The sequence below is a fragment of the Cyrtonyx montezumae genome, unplaced genomic scaffold, assembly GCF_038088225.1.
Source record: "Cyrtonyx montezumae isolate F1298 unplaced genomic scaffold, pur_monq_1.0 scaffold_74, whole genome shotgun sequence".
NCBI lineage: Eukaryota > Metazoa > Chordata > Aves > Galliformes > Odontophoridae > Cyrtonyx > Cyrtonyx montezumae.
In genome coordinates this window covers 167,751-187,408 of record NW_027072083.1, presented here as the reverse complement: position 1 = coordinate 187,408, position 19,658 = coordinate 167,751, and the positions used below count along the sequence as shown (strand labels likewise).

At 52.8% G+C, this 19,658-nt stretch overlaps 1 protein-coding gene across 1 annotated transcript in view; it reads right to left on the bottom strand.

Moving 5' to 3' along the window:
- SCRIB (scribble planar cell polarity protein) overlaps positions 1-19,658 on the bottom strand; it is a 91,964-nt gene that overhangs the window by 39,730 nt on the left and 32,576 nt on the right. Inside the window, exons 17-23 of the mRNA XM_065751501.1 lie at positions 10,009-10,098; positions 9,303-9,380; positions 6,362-6,676; positions 5,834-5,914; positions 1,818-2,075; positions 1,451-1,561; positions 190-366 (exon numbers count right to left, since the gene is read on the bottom strand). Of these exons, the coding sequence (XP_065607573.1) occupies positions 190-366; positions 1,451-1,561; positions 1,818-2,075; positions 5,834-5,914; positions 6,362-6,676; positions 9,303-9,380; positions 10,009-10,098 (1,110 nt within the window). The remainder of the gene's footprint in view (positions 1-189; positions 367-1,450; positions 1,562-1,817; positions 2,076-5,833; positions 5,915-6,361; positions 6,677-9,302; positions 9,381-10,008; positions 10,099-19,658) is intronic.

Genomic DNA, 19,658 nt, shown 5'->3' with positions numbered 1-19,658 from the left:
ACGTCTGAACGACCCCAGCTCTCAGCCTCTCCTCACAGGAGAGGTGCTCCAGCACTCTGATCATCTCCGTTGGCCCTCCTCCGGATCCAGAAAGGCTCAAAGAGAAGTTTAGCTGTAACACGGACCCATACCTCCAGCTAGATGAGAAACTGCCCTCAGAGCTGAGTGCAGCTCCTGCTGAGCACCCACCTGCATGCCAGGCGGCGGCGGATCCCGCCTCACGAGCACGGTCAGCTCCTGCGTGTTGGAGAGCAGGGCGTTCACGGCCTCCTGGTGCGTGGCATGGCGCAGGTCAATGCTGTTCACCTCCAGGATCCTGTCCCCCACGCGGAGTCCGCTGCGGGATGCCAACCCACGGGGAATGACCTGCCAACAATCGCTGATGTTACAACCAGACAAGGAAACGCCGTTTCTCCTCGGGGAGACACTGACACACTCAGCTCTGGTACGGCCGCACCTCGAGTACTGTGTTCAGTTTTGGGCCCCTCACTACAAGAAGGACATGGAGGCCCTGGAGCGTGTTCAGAGAAGGGCAACAAAACTGGGGAGGGGTCTGGAGCACCATGAGGAGCGGCTGAGGGAGCTGGGATTGTTTAGTCTGGAGAAGAGGAGGCTCAGAGGAGACCTTATTGCACTCTACCACTTCCTGAAGGGGGGTTGTGGTGAGGAGGGGGTGGGCCTCTTCTCCCTGATAAATAACGACAGGACGAGAGGGAACGGCCACAAGTTGCACCGGGGAAGATTTAGATTAGACCTCAGGAAACATTTTGTCTCTGAAAGAGTGGTCAGGCACTGGAATGGCCTGCCTAGGGAGGTGGGTGAGGCACCATCCCTAGCGCTGTTCAAGAAGCGTTTAGATGAGGTGCTGAGGGATTTGGTTTAGTAGTTCAGTGGGTAGGGATGGTGATGGGAGGATGGTTGGACTAGATGATCTTTTAGGTCCTTTCCAACCTAAGGTATCTATGAATCTATGGCACCCTATGGATCCCTATGGCACCCCATGGGTCACCATGACACCCCATGGGTCACTATGGCACTCTAAGGATCCCACGGGCACCCTAAGGATCCCTAAGCGTTTAGATGAGGTGCTAAGGGATTTGGTTTAGTAGTTCAGTGGGTAGGGATGGTGATAGGATGGTTGGACTAGATGATCTTGTAGGTCCTTTCCAACCTCATGTACCTATGAACCTATGGAAACAGAAGCTCAGCAGTTTCAAAAGCCTCCTCTCCCCAGACAGTGCAGCAGGAATGAACTCTGCACGTTATCATTCAATTTTTTTACACGCCTAAAACAGTGGAAGTACATTTAATAGCAATTAACCCTTCGCATGTGCATGCGTTCCTCCTCATTCCATTTGTTATTTTTTAACCTGCATTATACTTCTCAGACCTCTTGCATCAAAGCCCCAATAACGAAAACAACCGAGGAGCGCTCACTGCTGGGCATTACCTTTGAAATGAAAACCCCTGGTTCATGAATCCCAAATGGGTGGCTCGAATGGTCGCTGCCTCCTACGATGCTGAGCCCCAGAGGACCGCCTGCTTTTATGAGGTGAATTTCCTGGGAGGAACGAGAAGCAGAGTCATGGAGAATGAAGAATATCACAGTAAGGACCACCAACGGGGAATCAGGGACGCTCCGAGTGAGCGAGCACGAGTTGCCACGGGACAAAAGGGTTCCCTGGTACTTCCTGATACTCCAGCAACCCACCCAGCCCTCCTCACAGCACCCTGCTTTCAAACAAAAGACACTCAATACCTGCTGCCCATTTACCATTACCTACGACCCAGTACCATCCCCTACTCCAGCGGCTCACCTCGATGGGATACTGATCCTCCAGGCCTTTGGAGAGCTGGCTCCTTTGCAGCGAAGGCATGTCCTCTGGTGGGCTCTCCCCGTGGTTGGGGGGTGGTGGTGGGGAGTGCATGCGCACCCACGGTGTGCCAGGCGCGTCTCCGTCGCCGGGCTGCTCTGCACCCTCTCTCTCTACCAGCAGGACGATGGTGGGGGAGGATGCGGTAAGCAGCGCTACGGCCTGATCATGCCTGGCTTCTGTCATGTCTACCCCATTGATCTAGAACAACCCGCAAACAGCGTCAGACCATCACCTGGGCACACCTGGCATTTCAAACATAGCTCACGCACCCTGAGACCCACGCTGACGCCCTGCCCCTCTCCAAGTCTGCTTCCCAAAGCACGCTGGAACTTAGAGTGCTCCTTCCCACCTTGCGAAGGAACCCGGGCAACTTCTCATCCCTGGCTGACCACACTCCTCTTCGCACGCAGCTCACCATCCCCTCTCACCTTCCCTGCACACCTCGAAGCTCCACCAGCACCAGCGATGCCCCAGGGACCAATGATGATGCATTACCTCCTGGATGCTGCTACAAAGCTAGCTAGTGCCACCTTAACTGCTGTTGAGACTAGTTGCATATTCATGACCAACAAAACACCTACCACTCCTTTTTGGCTCTGCATGCCAGCTTTCCTGCTGGGTCACAGAAAAAGAAGCCCCAGTGGCTGCATTAGAGGAATGGGTCCAACGACCTTAATAGGGGAAGAAGGCAAAGCAGCGATTCCCAGAAGTGATGTCACAGCACACCAATGTGCCATGCCACCAGCTGCCTCTCTGCGGGCATTTGCCCATATCAATCACTCTCCAAGCCAGGACAGAGGCAGCGAAGTGCTGAAGGGCACGACCTGATGTGCAATGGGACCTGCTGTGAGCTGCTGCCTGCCCACACTGGGCAACATTATGGCAATCACGGGAGGATGGTCCCAGTTTTAAGTCATAAAAAGTGTACTACAGGTATAAAAACATCCTGAAGCACTGAGACCGAGATTCAATCAGTCAGCAGCGGTTGTCTGGAGGATACAAAAGGAAAAGCAGAACTCTTTTGGACAAGAAAACATAATGCAATATGCTCTCCAATCTTGCTACGGTATCAGTGAAAGACATAAATGCTTTGGACAAAGGGGTATTTGCAGTACAGAGGGAATCAGCAATGCCATTTGCAGAGCCCTGGAGAGACCTCGTCTAAAAAACTGCTCACTATTCTCAGTCTTCACACCCCCAGAATTACTATATCCCCTCCCAGGCTCCTTCCAAAACAACAGTTTCTGGGCAAAGTTGGCTGCACGTTGTCTGAGGAGGCTCTGTCCAGAAACTTGAGCAGCACTACCATCACCCAACCCACCTGCCCATCCCACCCACAGCCAGCTGTGCTCCTCTGCCTGTGGCAATGGGGTTTGAGACCACAGCAGGGATCCTGTCCCTCTTCCTGGGGCTCCCAGCAATACTGCCCGCTCACAGAGCCATCTCCTGACTGCCCCAGGGACAGCGGAGACGGCTCCTCGCTGTGACACAGGCAGGAAAATCTCATCCTCGTGGCCTCACACTCAGAGATCTGCCCCCAAAGTACATCTCTGGCACCAAGCACTGCGGACCAGCAAGGAGGTGAAGATGTCAGCCTGCACATTATCACACAGGAGGAGGATCCGGGAAGGAAGCAGAAGTACCCAGGGCAGGGGCTCGTCAGCACAGAAGACAAAAAGCAGGAAAGATAAATAACATGCAGGTGCACAAACCCAGTGAAGAGCAGGTAACAGAGACAAGACTCAGGGCACTCACAGTCGTGTCATTAAGCACTAATTAACTGCTCAAAAGGCCACGTTACAGCCTGGTTTTTAGGTGGTGCTGTGTGGAGTGAGGACCTGGACTCCGTGAATGGACACAAGATGTCCTTGACTCACAGCACATCCCATCTAACAGCCCCTGACAGAATTTTCTGCATCAATTGCTCATGAGGACTCTCACGCATCACCTGGTGCCGCCACTGCCCTCAGTCTCTCCCAGATAAGGGTTCTTCTGTTTTCTCCCAGTCCTGCCTCCAAAAACCCAGCTGCCCTTGGCCACTGCTCCCAGTCCTGAATCTCCCTGCTAGATCCAATGGTTGGACTTGATGATCTTAATGATCTTTTCCAACCCTGACGAGTCTATGATTCTCAAACAACGTGCAAACTCTCCAACGTTACCTCCCTGCCCCGGATGCTTTCCGCCACCAAGATGACTCCCAAGAGCATCATGAAACTGTGTCAGGGTGTGACTCAAAAGAGACATGAGAACATGAAGAAGGCTGGGGAGTTAGTAATCAGTCACGGGTGAGCTTCGTGGGATGTTAACTTTGAAGAGAGATCTAGGCTGGGCTCTTCAATTCGTGCACTCAGAGCTCTCAGAAGAAAATAAAAGTTTTCCTGGCCCTTCCCTGCAGAGAAGTCCAGGATGGTACAGAGCACAGGGGAAGACCGTGAAGATTTGCTGTATTTCTTTCCCCAAGACAACAAAAATTCTTTGGCAAAGTGAAACAGAGGCATGACTATGAGACCATGACCCTTGAGGCCGATTTGTCCAGAGATCTGTCACAGAGCTGCTCATGCAATTCTTAGAATGAGCAGAAACACTCAAGGGCAAATATAAGCAAGAAGATATGAGAGGTCTCAGGATGTAACGCCAGCACCACGTGGGTATCACATTCGGCAGTGCACCCGCAGGAAGGAAAGGCAAAGGAAAGAAGAGCAGCTGCTAGCAGGAGGCATGCCTGCTGCAGTCAGGCACTTGCTGGAACGTGCAGGTGTTATATGAACAGTCTGATGCGAATGAAACTGCCCAGGGATATGAATACAGGGATGCAACAGACTTCTGACTGCACTCCGAGATCTCACGATTCCTTTTTGCCATAGGAAGAGCCCATTAACACCATGCCATGGGCGTTTGCCTGCACTCACACCTCTCAGTCATGCCTCCATGTCAGTGGAGCATTGAAGGAAGAGTAAAAGCAAAGTTAATTGGAGCTACGGGGAGGGACTGTTCACCAGGAAGCGTAATAGCAGGACAAGGGGTAATGGCTTTGAGCTGAAAATGGGAGATATAGACAACAGGAAATTCTTCACTATGTGGGTGGTGAGGCCCTGGAGCAGGCTGTCCATAGACGTGTTAGATGTGTTTAAGGCCAGGCAGGATGGGCGTGACCCTGCCTGCAGCACAGGGGCTGGAAGTGGATGGTCTTCAAGGTCCCTTCCAACCCAAACCATCACATGACTCCATGATTCTGTCTGACAACAACCAAGGCTTTGTTTTGGGAGGAGCGCTGGGAAACAAGGAGAGATGTTGTACCAGTTCAGGTCTGCTGGTGGGATATGACTGCCAGATCGAGGCCAAAGCTCCACTGCAGCTTTGTGCCAGAGCCAACACAACACAGCCCCCAGCCTAGGGATAGAGCAGACAGAAGCCAGCACTGACGAGGCTGTATCAGTGTTTACCCACACCAGCTCTGTGGTAACACGTGCTCTTACCACAGCAGCTGGATCAGAAACCCACCACCAGCACCAAGAGGCAGGAGCTTCCACCTGGAGGCAGCATGCGAGCTTGGGAGGAGGGTCAGGAGGCTCAGCAGGCCCTCCCCACAGGAGGGGAGCCGGTGGGTGACACATTAGGCAGAAAGATTGAGGTTAGAGGCAGCAGTGAGATCTGTATCACAGCACAGACAGGAGGGGAGCTGGGGCCAGAGGTTGAAACGAAAGCAGGGGGAGCACTACAGCGTGCCCTGCCCAGCTCCACCTTGCCCTCCCTCTCCTTCCACCAGTGCTGACCACTGCCACACCGTCCCCTCCTCTTCAAGGAGCTGAAAAAAAGCACCCCAAAACCTAGTGTTAAAGACATGAAAACAGCCGAGGCAGGGCAGGGAACTGTACTTGTGCCTCCTGCTCCAAGAGCACCGTCAGCGTCAGCCCCTTCCCATTCCCTCCTGCTGTGCCCTGAACACCCACACTCACCGAGATGACCCGGTCTCCTACATGCAGGATCCCGTCCCGATGGGCTGCACCTCCCTCTGCAATCCGTGAGATGAAAATCCCCTGAAATGCAATCAGAAGGGTCAGAGACTCCCGTGCCTTCTCGAGTTAGGGCTTTGCTCCCCAACACCGGGAAAGTCTCAGCCCAGTCCCCTTTGCAGAACCCTCCCCTGGCACCTTCCCTTCGCCCCTCGCTCCAGCGTACCCCGCTCTACTTCCCGAGCCACCTGCAGGAAAGCCTTCATGTGGCCAAGAGCCCAGAACATATGTCAAGAGGACAGCAGCAGGATTAAATGTCACTAGCAGGGATTGCAAGCCTCGGCCCCACCTCCTTCTGAACTTCTCCCTTTCCCTGAGTTAAGAGCAGACTCTGCCTCTGAGCACGGCAGGACAGCTCAGGGTCCCCAGGCCACGCCTCGCTGCCTCTTGCCCGAAGCGATGAAAAGACCCCGTGCTGCCTCCAAGACGCAGGGATCAGAGCCCCTTTCTTCCCCAAGAACTGCCACTGACCGTGTCCCCAGCCTGGTACGGCGTGGAGCCTTTGCCGCCAGCGATGCTGAAGCCCAGGCCCTTCTCATTGCGCATCAAGCAGGTGGAGTATCGCTCGGTGGGAGCTGCCCCCTCGGGTCTGTCTGGGAAGCGGAGGCCACCTCTCCTCTCTCGAGGGCTGTAGTCATCCTCAGGGCGCAGCGGAGTGACGGTGATGGCGTTCTCCGGCTCCACCATCCGCTCCCGAAGGACCGTCATGGAGACGGAGCTCCCCGAGCCACGCAGCGCTTCCACTGCCACGTGGTGCTCCGCGCAGTGCAAGGACACACCGTTCACCTGGGGACACAGAGAGCCAGGCACAGCCCTTCACAGCACTTCTTCCAGCAGCACACACGGAGAGCTCCAACCTTCCCCGCTCCCCAACACAGGCGCAGTGCATCATCGTGCTGGATCAGGCTCTGGGCACCCCGATCCAGCTGCGGGTGCCCCTGTTTGCTGCAGGGGAGTCGAACCAGGTGGCCTTTAAAGGTCCCTTCCCACCCGAACCATTCTGTGATTCTATTCATAGATTCATAGATACATGAGGTTGGAAAGGACCTACAAGATCATCTAATCCAACCATCCTCCCATCACCATCCCTACCCACTGAACTACTAAATCAAATCCCTCAGCAGTTCATCTAAATGCTTAGGGATCCTTAGGGTGCCATAGTGACCCATGGGGTGCCATAGGGATCCATAGGGTGCCATAGGTTCATAGGTACATGAGGTTGGAAAGGACCTACAAGATCATCTAGTCCAACCATCCTCCCATCACCATCCCTACCCACTGAACTACTAAACCAAATCCCTTAGCACCTCATCTAAACGCTTAGGGATCCTTAGGGTGCCATAGTGACCCATGGGATGCCATAGGTTCATAGATACCTTAGGTTGGAAAGGACCTATGAGATCATCTAGTCCAACCATCCTCCTATCACCATCCCTACCCACTGAACTACTAAATCCAATCCCTCAGCACCTCATCTAAACGCTCCTTGAGCAGCACTAGGGATGGTGCCTCACCCACCTCCCTAGGCAGGCCATCCCAGTGCCTGACCACTCTTTCAGAGAAAAAATGTTTCCTCAAATCTAATCTAAATCTTCCCCGGCGCAACTTGTGGCCACTCCCTCTCGTCCTGTCATTCTATGATCCCCCGCAGAGCTCTGTGCTGTCACCCTGTCCCCACTGGGACAGACATCACCTGCGGCCCAATAAGGAAGCTTCCCTGTGCCTAAATCCATAATGCAAGGGAATAAGAGGCTGATGGGTTGGGCTCCAAGAGCTGCAGTCAGTGGGTCCCACCAGGCTGGCAGAGGTGGGGCTCTGCAGGGCTCCATCTTAGGGCCTGTTGTCTCTGAGCTCATCACTGACCTGACTTGCAGGCATTCTGGTGATCCTGCATGGAACCAGGAGTAGGACTCAGTGACCTTACAGTGCCCTTCAAATTAGGATATTCTTCATTTCTGCGACCCCAAATCTAATTTAAATCTTATCTCTCCTACTTCAAAGACATTTAAGACTTGCTATCCCATCATGCCTGTTACTACTGACCAATGCTATCCTTATTCCAGAGGGGGAGACCTCACCACTCAACGCCAATGAGAACAGACCCCAAACCTGACGTGCCTCAGCCATATCTGAGCAGCAGGTGCAACAGCATTTGAGAAAAAATAAGAGTAATGTTGTGAGGGTGCATCTGATCCTGCAGGAGGCATAGATGAAACGACACCACGGGAAGGAAACTCTGAGCTGACAAAGAGTCTTTCCCCAGATCTTTAACTGAAAAGGCATCTATTTTCACGTGGTGCCATAAATATAATCATTGAAAAAAGGAACATTCATTCATCTCTCAAAATCCTCAAGAGCTGACTGTCCTTTTTCTGCAGCAAAGCACAATGCATGCAGCACAAGGATGCTGGGTCCCTGGAATATACAAGAAACCAGGCTAGATGATCACACTGCTTGGGCTTAAACTTCATGCAGTTACCCAAACAATCCTGTGGCTGCAGAAGTGAACGAGGTAGCATTGCAAATACCAGAAGCAAGTTTTTCTCATAAAGCAATACAAAACTGCTAATTACACAACCGTACACTGCTCTGACTTCTACCACACCCAGAGCCAGGCTAAGTGGTGAAAAGGAATGGGGCATCTTGTCGGGCAGATGCCACATCTCTGCTGCCCAGACACAGACTGCAGCAGCAGGAGGGGATAAGGCACCCGGGGACACAGCAGCTCTCACAAACACAGCTCCAAAGGCAGGCAGCTTATCCCTCTGGTCTCTATCCAGTACTGTAAGGAGAACTGGCCCCCGCGTAATGCAATCAGTCCTTCCTCAAGTAGACCTCAATCTCATATGATTAATCACGCCTCAAATAATCTGAAGAGAGGCATTTGGCTGGGCAGAGGTTAAGATTGATGTGACAAGGTTTGCTTTTACCCTATACAACGAAGTAGAAAGGGACAGCACACAGAGGCTGGCTGCTCAGCCTGCTGGGCACGTGGACTGAGTTACAGAGCTGCAGAACCCTTAAGAGTTGGAAGGGACCTTTAAAGGCCAATGTCCAACTCGCCTGCAGTGCACAGGGACACGCACAGCTCCACCAGGTTGCCCAGAGCCTGGTCCAGCCTTGCCTTAAAGTCTCCAGGGCCACACCACACCTCTGGGCAACCCGTGCCAGTGCTTCACCTCCCTCACTTATGCAACGTTTTGTTTGGGGAGAGCGAATGCAAGAGCAATTTCTGTCCTTATAAAGAAGCCAAAGATGAAGGGTAACGTTGGAGCCAGGAGGGTTTTGTTTTTTCTTGCAGAGCTCATGACACTTGATGTGGCCTCCAGACCAGCGTCACAGACATAGGCAACGACCCACGCCTCTCCACGCATTAAAAATGTTTACGTCCTCACAGCAGCTAGGATCTTACCTCCAGAAGCTTGTCCCCAACACGAACCCCTGCACGAGCTGCAGGTCCCTCTTCTGAGACACGGGAAATGAAGATGCCCTGGAAGAAAAAGAGTGTGTTGAAGGAGGTGGAGTCCACTCCCCAACCCTGTAAAGCACAGAATGAGAACACTGCACCTCATCCACCCTATGGGAAAGGGGAAATTCCCCGCCAACCCCATACCCTGCATGTGGGGACAAGACATTCACATCACCCCAATGAGGAAACGGTACAAAGGGAAAAATATATTTATCCCATGGCCAAGGGAAAAGGGAAACATGAATCCTTCTCCAGTATGGGGAGAACAACACGGCTGATGCCATCACACACGCGCTTGAGTCAACCCTGCACTTTTCTCCTTTACAGTCCCGTATACAAATGCGGGTGAGAGAGAAACTGCCGTTCTCATTGCTTCTGAATCTCAGCAGCACAAAGGCTCCAGGAAGTTGTGCTCCAGATGCAAAGCTGCCTCTGCACTCCAGCCCAGGGGCGAGACGTACCAAGCAGACCCCTGAAGGCCACGAAGTGCTTTCTGTTGCTCCTTTACGCCCCGCTAACGAGCAGCTCAGGGGCTGCTCCCACACTGCTTGGTGAAATCCCACCCCAACCACAAAGCTCTTACATACAGCCACGGAGAAGCAGCCCCTGACAGCAGGTGCTTCCACGATGATGCAGTCCGGGGTCTTACCTCGTCGTCACCCTTATAGGGGGTGGAGCCCTTGCCCCCTGCGATGCTGATGCCCAGCCCCCCCGTCTGCCGCACGATTGTCAGTGTGAGCTGGAAGCAGAATGGACACGAGTTACACACCAGCACAGGCAGAGAGAACGCCACAAACATCTTGAAGAGACAAGGATGACTAGTTCAGAGGACGTGCACAAGCGCACAGACCTCATCCGCATGCTTCTGCTCGTGGATTTATGTAAGCTTGCTACCCGTGTCTCAAAGGGACCAACGTTACGGTATAAACTGTTTTTCACGTCTGACTCCTGTGAACTCTTATCTCGAGACCAAGAGTCAGTTTGCCTGTAATGAACACACTGGAATGAGATGTCCACCATAAAGCAAACTGAGCAGCGGGACAGGACTGGGTAAGGAAACAGGAACGGCGTTCTGTCACAGCCCAGCTCCAGCACACAGCTCCTGGGGGTGTCCTCTGTACAGCTGCTGGGGGACTGTGGGCTACCCCAACGAAGCATGCAGTCACAAGAATGGCACATCTACAATACCCTGAAGAGACACTTGGCTTTACTGTGTGACTCTGGAAAAGCCATCTGTCTCGTCCGGTGGCTCCTTCCTCTCCTCTCCTCCCCTCTGCATGTGCAAGTTCAGAACTGGGGCTGTGCAATCCAGAAGTCTCCTCTTCCCATTCCCCACCTTCACACACCAAATGATGGCCCCTTCCAAGAGCAAAGATTTCCTCAAACTTTAACTGAAATTGCCTACATCCAGGACACCAGCACACACCGTTCTTGTTGCCCCAGTCACGGGAAGGAAGGTAAGGGAGCACGTAGTAGGAAAGAGGAAGGAATAGGATAGACAGGACTCTCTGGGATCTGTCAGGGCCAAGGAGCTGCTGAGGTTAAGTGACAGAAATACACAGAGACTTCTGGAGAGAACTGAAATGGCTGTCCTCCCAGTGCCAGTTCCCAGGAAACAAAGCCCAGAATAGAGAGCGGCTGCTGCAGAGGGGCCTAGCTTCACCACCAGGTCCAGCTGGCTTGGCCAGACAACAGGGCAACCAAAGAAGCAGGAAACACCTTCCTTCATGCTCTCCCTTCAAACCCTTCTTCACTTCCTACACGGACAGAAGCAACAGCCTGTGGGGTCTTCACACATTACCAAGATCAACAGACCCACAAAGTGCACAGCTAGGATGAGGTTCTTTGTCCTAAGTACACCCATATTGTGAGACCTAGAGGCTGAGGCACCCTACATCATCGACAGCACGTTTGATATCGGTTACAGATTAGACACGCTCCTCTTGTGTGAAAACCTTCATTAGGTTTGCAGTCTCACTGGGTTTTGATAATGCCCTAAATGCTTCTAACGACATAAAAGACTTGACCATTGAAACTAACTGAAAGATAAACCACAGAACAACAGATTTCACAAAGTCGCTGAAATCAGACTAAAAACACGGGGAAATATGCCAGAAAAAAACACCGGGCTGAGGGTGAAGAACCCGTCACCTCATATCTAACACTGTAAACTGAAAAAACAAAACATCAAGGAGGAACCAGACGTAATCAGATTTAAAGACACTGCTGGAACAACAATGGGCTTGAATGGGATATAAAAGTATTCAAAAGAGGATTTCAAGCTCCCAAAGCGTGTGAGTCCTCCCATAAAAACACCGCAGTAACAGGAAGAGCGTGGACAGCAGATTGAAAGTGGTGATCCTCCCCCTCTGCTCTGCCCAGGCCACATTTAGACCACTGCGTCCAGTCCTGGGTTCCCCAGCTCAAAACAGATGGGGATCTCCTGGAAGGAGTCCAGCAGAGGACCACAAGGGCCTGGAGCATCTCCCCAGTGAGGAAAGGCTGAGCGATCCGGGGCTGTTCAAGCCTGGGGAGAAGAAGACTGAGGGGGGATTTAATAATTTTTATCAATTCCTAAAGGGAAGAGCCAGGCAAATGGATGAGGCCAGGCTCTTGGTGGTGGTGTACAGCAATAGGACAAGGACCAATGGCCTAAAACTTGAACACAGGAAGTTCTGTACTAACACAAGAAGAACTTCTTTATGGTCAGGGTGGAGGAGCACTGGAACAGGCTGCACAGAGAGGTGGAGGAGTCTCCATCCATAGAGATACTGAAGACCCACGTGGACCCCCAGGTGTGTGTGACCTTTTGTAGGGAACTGCTTAAGCAGGTGGGTTGGATTCAAGGATCTCTTGAGGTCCTTTCCAACCTCTGTGATTATGTGAAGCCAAACTGGTGAATGTTTGCTTGAAATCTATGAGAACAATACAAAGTGAGCATGCACTTGCCAAAAAGGGAACAGGTTCCAGTAGCCTACAGGTGCCCTTTAGTTTTAAATTCAGGGCTACGAAAGACAGTGAAGGGTCTGGAGGGCAAGAGGTGTGAGGAGCAGCTGAGGTCCCTTGGATTGTTCCACCTGGAGAACAGGACACTGAGGGGAGGCCTCGTGGTGGCCTGGAGCTCTTCATTGTGACCCACAGCTCCCCATGTTGGGCTGCAGCTCCTCACGATGGCCTTGCAGGTCTTCATGGTGGCCTTGCAGGTCCTCATGTTGGACTGCAGCTCCTCACGATGGCCTTGCAGGTCTTCATGTTGGCCTTGCAGGTCCTCATGTTGGACTGCAGCTCCTCATGTTGGCCTTGCAGGTCTTCATGTTGCCCTGCAGCTCCTCATGGTGGCCTTACAGGTCTTCATGTTGGCCTGCAGCTCCTCACAGTGGCCCTGCAGCTCCTCACAGTGGCCTTGCAGGTCTTCGTGTTGGCTTGCAGCAGCGACGGGCAGACCTGAGCAGCAAGCAGTCGTCCGTAGAAGCAGCACCGGGTCAGCACAGGAGGAGGGGTGCGGGGTCAGCATGGGAGAAGCGGCGAGGGGTCAACCCCCGGAGGGGCAGCAGCGAACAGTGATCAGCTCGTGAGGTCTCTCCAAAGAGAAGGCCTCTCCAGGAAGCAGCAGGCAGTGATCAGCTCGGGAGGTCTCTCCTAAGAGAAAGCTTCTCCAAGAGAAAGCCACTCCAGAGAAAACCCTCCAACTTCGTGGCTGCAGGACCCCTCTATTTATCTCCCAGATTTCTCCAGTCTACGTGAGGAACCCCTCGAACCTCTCCTGCTTGGGCATCAGGCGGGTATCGCCTAAGACGGTTATCTCCCCCTGGAGATGAGTTCCATAAACGAGTGTTCTCCGGTCATTGAGCTGCAGCACTCCGGTCATTGAGCTGCAGCGTCAGGGGAGTATTACCTGAGATGGTTATCTTCCCTTGGAGGGGAGTTCCACAAAAGAGTGTTCAATGGCCACTGAGCTGCAGCTTAGGCCGCCCCAGGACATGCCCATCAGCTTGTCCCTGAGACAAAGGATTTCACAACCCTTTCCCAGGACTAACTTGGACATGTTCGGACATGTTCATCAGCAACCTTTGAGGCAATGGTAAAAGATATTAGTCTTTTACAGCAGCTCCTCATGGTAGCCTTGCAGGTCTTCATGTTGGACTACAGCTCCTCACGGTGGCCATGCAGGTCTTCATGTTGGCCTGCAGCTCCTCACGGTGGCCTTGCAGGTCTTCATGTTGGCTTGCAGCTCCTCACGGTGGCCTTGCAGCTCCTCATGTTGGCCTGCAGTTCCTCATGGTGGCCCACAGCTCCTCATGGCAGGGTACACCTCCCCATGGCATCCTACAGCCACAGGGCTGCTACAGAACTGCTCTGACCCCCAAAGGCAGGAAGCTCAGCCAGCAGCTGTCCAGGCTGAGAGGGCTAGCACAGTATCACCTCCACGTCACTCCACCAGTGACTTCTGTACTTTTTCTCTTCTTCTGTTTTTGCCCTTGCCACCCCAGATCCACCTCCACCCAGCAATGGTTCATCTCGCACTCCACAACAGATCTGTGATATTCCCCACACAGGAACACGCTGCTCATCCGACTCTGATTCCTTACAGCAGCAAAAAGGGAAAACGCCGTCACTAAATGACAGCAAATCCAGAGTCTCACTCTAGTTCATGCAGGCCCCCTCCATGGACATATGCTGCTGGGACAGGAGGAATGGCAAATGGCAATAGCTGACACTTCAGCCTCAAGTTGGTATTGCTCTGAACTGCCACCGCAGCCCAGGCAAAAACTCAGCCCCAGTGAGGCTGCATCTCGAGGGCTGTGTTTGGATTTGAGCTCCTCACTACAAGGAAGATATGAAGGTCCTGGGGCACATCCAGAGGAGGGCAGCAGAGCTATGGTCTGAAGCACAGCCCTGTGGGGAGCGGTCAAGGGGGTGGGATGGCTCAGTCTGGAGCAGAAAAAGGCTCCGGGGACACGGCAGGGCTCTCTCCAGCTTCCTGAAAGGAGGATGGAGCGAGATGGGGATCGTCCTCTGCTCCCAGGGACAGCAACAGGACAAGAGGTGAAGGCTTCACGTTGGAAATTCAGGTTGGATATTAGGGAACACTTCTTCTCAGAAAGGGCAGCCATGCAGTGGCTCAGCTGCCCAATGGGAGAGTCACTGTCCCTGGAGGTGCTCAAGAACAGTGGAGATGTGGCACGTGGGGACATGGTCAGTGGGCACGGTGGGGATGGGCAGGGGCTGGACTTGGTGATCCTGGACGTCCTTTCCAACCTTAATGACTCTATGACTGCATGGAAGGGAGCAGCTACACTTCCCAACCTGCTCCTCTGCCTCCCTTGGAGGACCCTTCTGTGTTTCTACCTTTACATTTCAGAGGAACACACCCAAATAAGGCCTGGCTCCGCTCCCACCTATTTTCCACAGACCTTTGAACAGAGGCTCCTGACCCTGACAAGATTTTCCAAATCACAGCGAATAAACATGAACTATTACCAGGAAACAAATGCTGCACTCACAAACCAGGCTTACTTTCCCAGTAGCTGCCAGGGATATCTGAACACTGCCCAACAGATCCAGGACACTGTTCAGCACTGTGTCCTGCAAACTGCCAATTAAGGGTCTTGGCAACTTGCTCTGATCAGGGGCACAGCAGAAAGAGAGGCAGCAAACCTGACTTTCAGAGGTCTCTACTGGCACAGCGTGGGGCTGCTGCACTTCAGAGCTGCTGAAAGACCAAGCTGTTTCTCTGGTGCACACCCAAAGGAGTTGGGTTCAAGGAGGTCATTTTGAGAAAGCAGCAGTTTTCTGCACGCGCGGGCATCTTTTGGAGATACGTACATTTGCAGGCAGGTAATTCCAGAGCTGCTCCCCCTGAACCTTTAAATGGGACTGGATTGACCACAGTGACACAGAACGGGCAAATGTACAATGAATACTTCCCATTGGTGTTTGGATAGAAGCACGGTGATGCACACGAATCACACTCCAACAGGAGCTCAAGAATCCATTAAACATCACCGCTATGGGAAACCCACTTAAAAAGCCAGGAGGTCTAAATAACGCGTAGCCAAGTGTCCCAACAACTGGCCGGGATCTCCAATATGCTCACAGAGCAGTTACAAAGTTCTGGAATCTTGATGCCCTGCAATAGCATTCATGTTGTGCTGCTGGATTAAAACTCACGTGGGACGATGCCTGCAGTTCCCTGACAGCCATCCCAGCACCATTTCCAGAGGAGGAACCAAAGATCCAGCACGCACGCCTCTTACCAGGCAGAGGCAAATAATACTCACATCGAGCAGTCTAACTTTTTGAAGTACCTTCTTGTCACGAAGAAACAAACAACTCACCACCACCACCACCACTGTGCCATTCCTCAGCCAGACATCGAACTTGGCTGATAAGAGGAACAGCACAAATGTAATATGCACACTTTGGTAAAACTTGGTGCTTCTCATCAGCAGATGCTCTTCCCGACAGCGTGGGACGTTGGTGCTACATCGTACAGGCTGAGAACCAAGCACTGCTCACCAGCAAAGAGCCACGAGGAAGGTGGGCCTCCACAGAGACTTGATCAGGCCTGATCCTATCCCAAATCCCCAATTGTAAAGTTAACTGTTGTGTTTGAGGGGAGGCCAGGGTGCTTCAGACAAGAGGAGGAGATGGGGCAGGACAGCATTTTTAATTCCTTTTTCACGCCCTTAATGACTTCGTAGGGAATGATTTCAGTGGTGATGAAGGAACTTCAGACCCGCATGGTTTTCAATGGGAAGCAACGCTGAACTGCACAACACCACGGAACGAAGACACAAAAATGAGTATGGAGAAATGAGACCATTTCACGGACTGAAGCTCCATTCTGTCAACGGGATTAACAGTCCAGAAATCCTAAAGTGCAGACTACGAGGATCAGGGGAAGCACCAAGTAAGGGATCACCACTGCTGAAGACTGCAGTGCATCATCCCCTCGAGGAATTCCTGCACGCTCACCGTCAGAGATGTCTTTGCACCGACATCACACACTCAACATCTGTGTCTTTTTTTCCAGGAACACCTCTACAAAACTGAGGTCCTCACAGAAGAGATGTCTCAGGAGCCAAAGGCTCTGACTCACCAGGAAAGATGAGAAGAGCTAAATACGTCCTTGGTAAGCACTGACTCACGAGAACACGTGGACAGACTGAAAATACCGATGAGCAAATGGAAGGTGAGAAACCACTGCACGAGGTGCTGAGAGCTGAGCTAAAAATGAACAATGGAAACAGGACCGTGGAGGAGAGGTCCTCCCCTGGCAAAGCAGCTGAGCTGGGGTTTCGTGGCTGTGGTGGTGCTCGTCTGCCCTTTAAGATGCTCTGTTAGTTACAGACAGCACGGGTGCCCTGCAGTGCTAAGTGCACTTCTCCAAAGAGGCCCCAAGACAACGGTCCAGATTTCATTAAGTGAAGATGGCAGAAAGGATGAAAGTTATTACACGTTCACATCCATGGTGGTTTTGGAGCCGTGAACAAAAAACCCTCCAGGCACAACGAGGTGGCAGCAGAGAGCTTGGGTTCGTGGAGGGGAAGTGGAAGAATACCATACACGGTGCAATGAAGTCTGATCATACTCTGCCATACTGTCCACAGCCAACAGATTTAGAGTAGAAGAGGAGAGAGGGCAGTGAGAAAGACATCAAAAGGAAAACTGAACTTAGAAGAGAACTTGGTTTCTTCCATCTCACGCAATGAAAGCGGGAACAGTGACTGATGGCCAAAAAAATACCAAAAGGGCAAAGGGTCAGGCAGCAGAAAACAGGTTTTTCAGGATAAAATTCAGTTAAAACAATGAATAAACAAACACAAGTTTAGATGGAAAACAAGCTTTCTACTCATTCAAGAATAAGAAATCCGGAGGAGCTTTGCAGCAGGAGAAACCAGAGTAGGAGAAAATGATCTGCATCTATGCATCTGCGATCTAGTGACCCACCTGGTGGATGGGGGAAGGCTGCTGATGTGCTCTGCCTGGACTTCAGCAGAGCCTTTAACACCATCTCCCACAGCATTCTCCTGCAGGAGCTGCAGCCCACGGCTCGGACAGGTACACTGTGCTGGGTAAGGAACTGCTGGAGGGCCGGGCACTGAGTGGTGGTGAATGGAGTTCGACCCAGCTGGCAACCGGGCACCAGTGCTGATCCCCAGGGGTCGGTGCTGGGACCCGAGCTCTTCATTATCTTTATTGGTGATGTGGATGAGGGCACTGAGTGCACCCTCAGTGCGTTGGCAGATGAGCCCACGTTGGCTGGAGGTGTCCGTCTGCCTGGGGGCAGCGAGGCCCCGCAGAGGGATCAGGAAAGGGATGGCCGGGCTCAGGGGAGACCTCACTGCTCTCTACAACGACCTGAAGGAGGTGGTGCTGAGCTGGGGGTCGGCCTCTGCTCTCTTGTGATTAGTGACAGGATGAGAGGGGATGGCCTCAAGCTGCGCCAGGGCAGATTCAGGCTGGATGTTAGGAAGCATTTCTCCTCTGAGTGCTGGGATGGGCTGCACAGGGATGTGGTGGAGTCACCGACCCTGGAGGTGTTCAAAGAACGTTGGGACACTGTGTTGAAAAACACGGTTTAGAGAGATCTATTGATGTCAGGATGGTTGAACTGGGTGACCTCAGAGGTCTTTTCCAACCTCAGGGGTTCTATGATCTAATAAAATGTTTATGAAACTGTACAGCATACAGTCACTGATTGAAGGATGCAGCAGAGTGCATCCTCAGCAAGCTTAATGCCAACACCAAGGGGGAGTGGTGGGTACATCAGAGGGTCCCGCTGCCATCCAGGGGCTCTGGACAGGCTGAGAAATGGGCTGAAGGAGCCTCACAGATTTCAACGAGGAATGCAAAGCCTGAACCTGGGGAGGAACAACCACACAGCAGGATGTGCCAGGGCACCTGGCTGGAAAAGGACACAGGATCCTGGAAGAGCCCAGGTAAGACTTGAGCCATTGATGAGCCCCCAGCACCAGGAGGGCCGATGGAACAGCACGAGGTGATCCTGACCCTCCACTCAGCACCAGGGAGGCAGCACCTGAGTGCTGGGATCAGCACTGGGTTCCCAGGAGTAATAAAGAGCTGGAGATGCGTGGGAGAGAGTACAACAGAGGGCTGCAAAGATGATGAAGGGCCTGAAGTAGCTCAGTTGGGAAGAGAAGCTGGGGGAGCTGGGGCTGCTCAGCTCGGAGAAGCAGCAGCTTGGGGGGGGTCCATCAGCACCCACAGACACTGGGAGGGGCACAGAGGATGGAGGAGGCTCTGGTCAGCGGTGCCAGCAGCACAAGAGATTCCCTCTGCCCATCAGGAAGCACTGCACTGTGTGTGTGGCTCAGCACCATCACAGGTTGCACAGAGGCTGTGGGGTCTCCTCCTTGGAGATGCTCAACAGCTGTGGGACGTGGTCCCAGAGCAGTGAGGAAACTGGCTGATGTGGTTGCCAAATCACTCCCGATGGTATTTCACAAGTCATGTCAGCCAGGGGAAGTCCCCGGTGAACGGATAAAAGGAAACATCACTCCATCTGTAAGGGTTAAAAGGATGACCCCGGGAACTACCGACCTGTCAGCCTCATCTCTGTGCTGGGAAGGCTCACAAAGCAGATCCTCCTGGAAGCTGTGCTAAGGCACACAGAAGGCAGGGAGATGCTATGGTGAAGCTGTGCTGGTTCTTCCAAGGACAAACCCTGCTTGACCAACCTGGTGACCTTCTTATGATGGTGTCACTGCATCAGTGGATGAGGAAAGAGACGCTGACATCATCTGTCCGGACTTCAGAAAGCCCTCTGACACGGTACCCAGCCACATCCTTCTCTCCAAACTGGAGAAAGACACGGATCTGATGGGAGGACTGTTAGAGGGATGAAGAGCTGGCTGCAGGATCGAGCCCAGAGAGCGGCGGTCGGTGGCTCCGTGTCTGGATGGAGATCTGTGACGAGTGGTGTGCCCCAGGGGTCGGTGCTGGGGCCGACACTCATTAATATCTTCATCAGTGACACTGACAGGGGGCTCGAGTGCCCCTCAGCAGTTTGCTGCACACACCACGCTGTGGGGTGTGGTGACAGCAGAGGGACGGGATGCCATCCACAGGGACCTGGACAGGCTGAGCTGTGGGCCCAGGGGCTTCAACAAACCCAAGTGCAGGGTCTGGAGCCACGAGAGGACTGCTCCTTCAAAAAGTACATCCCACTCCCACCAGCTGAGCACGTCGTGATGTTTAGTTGGCTTTTAAGGGTTCAGAATTTGCAGATCACATTGTGGGAAAATAAAATTGTCTGTGTAAGAACGTGACACA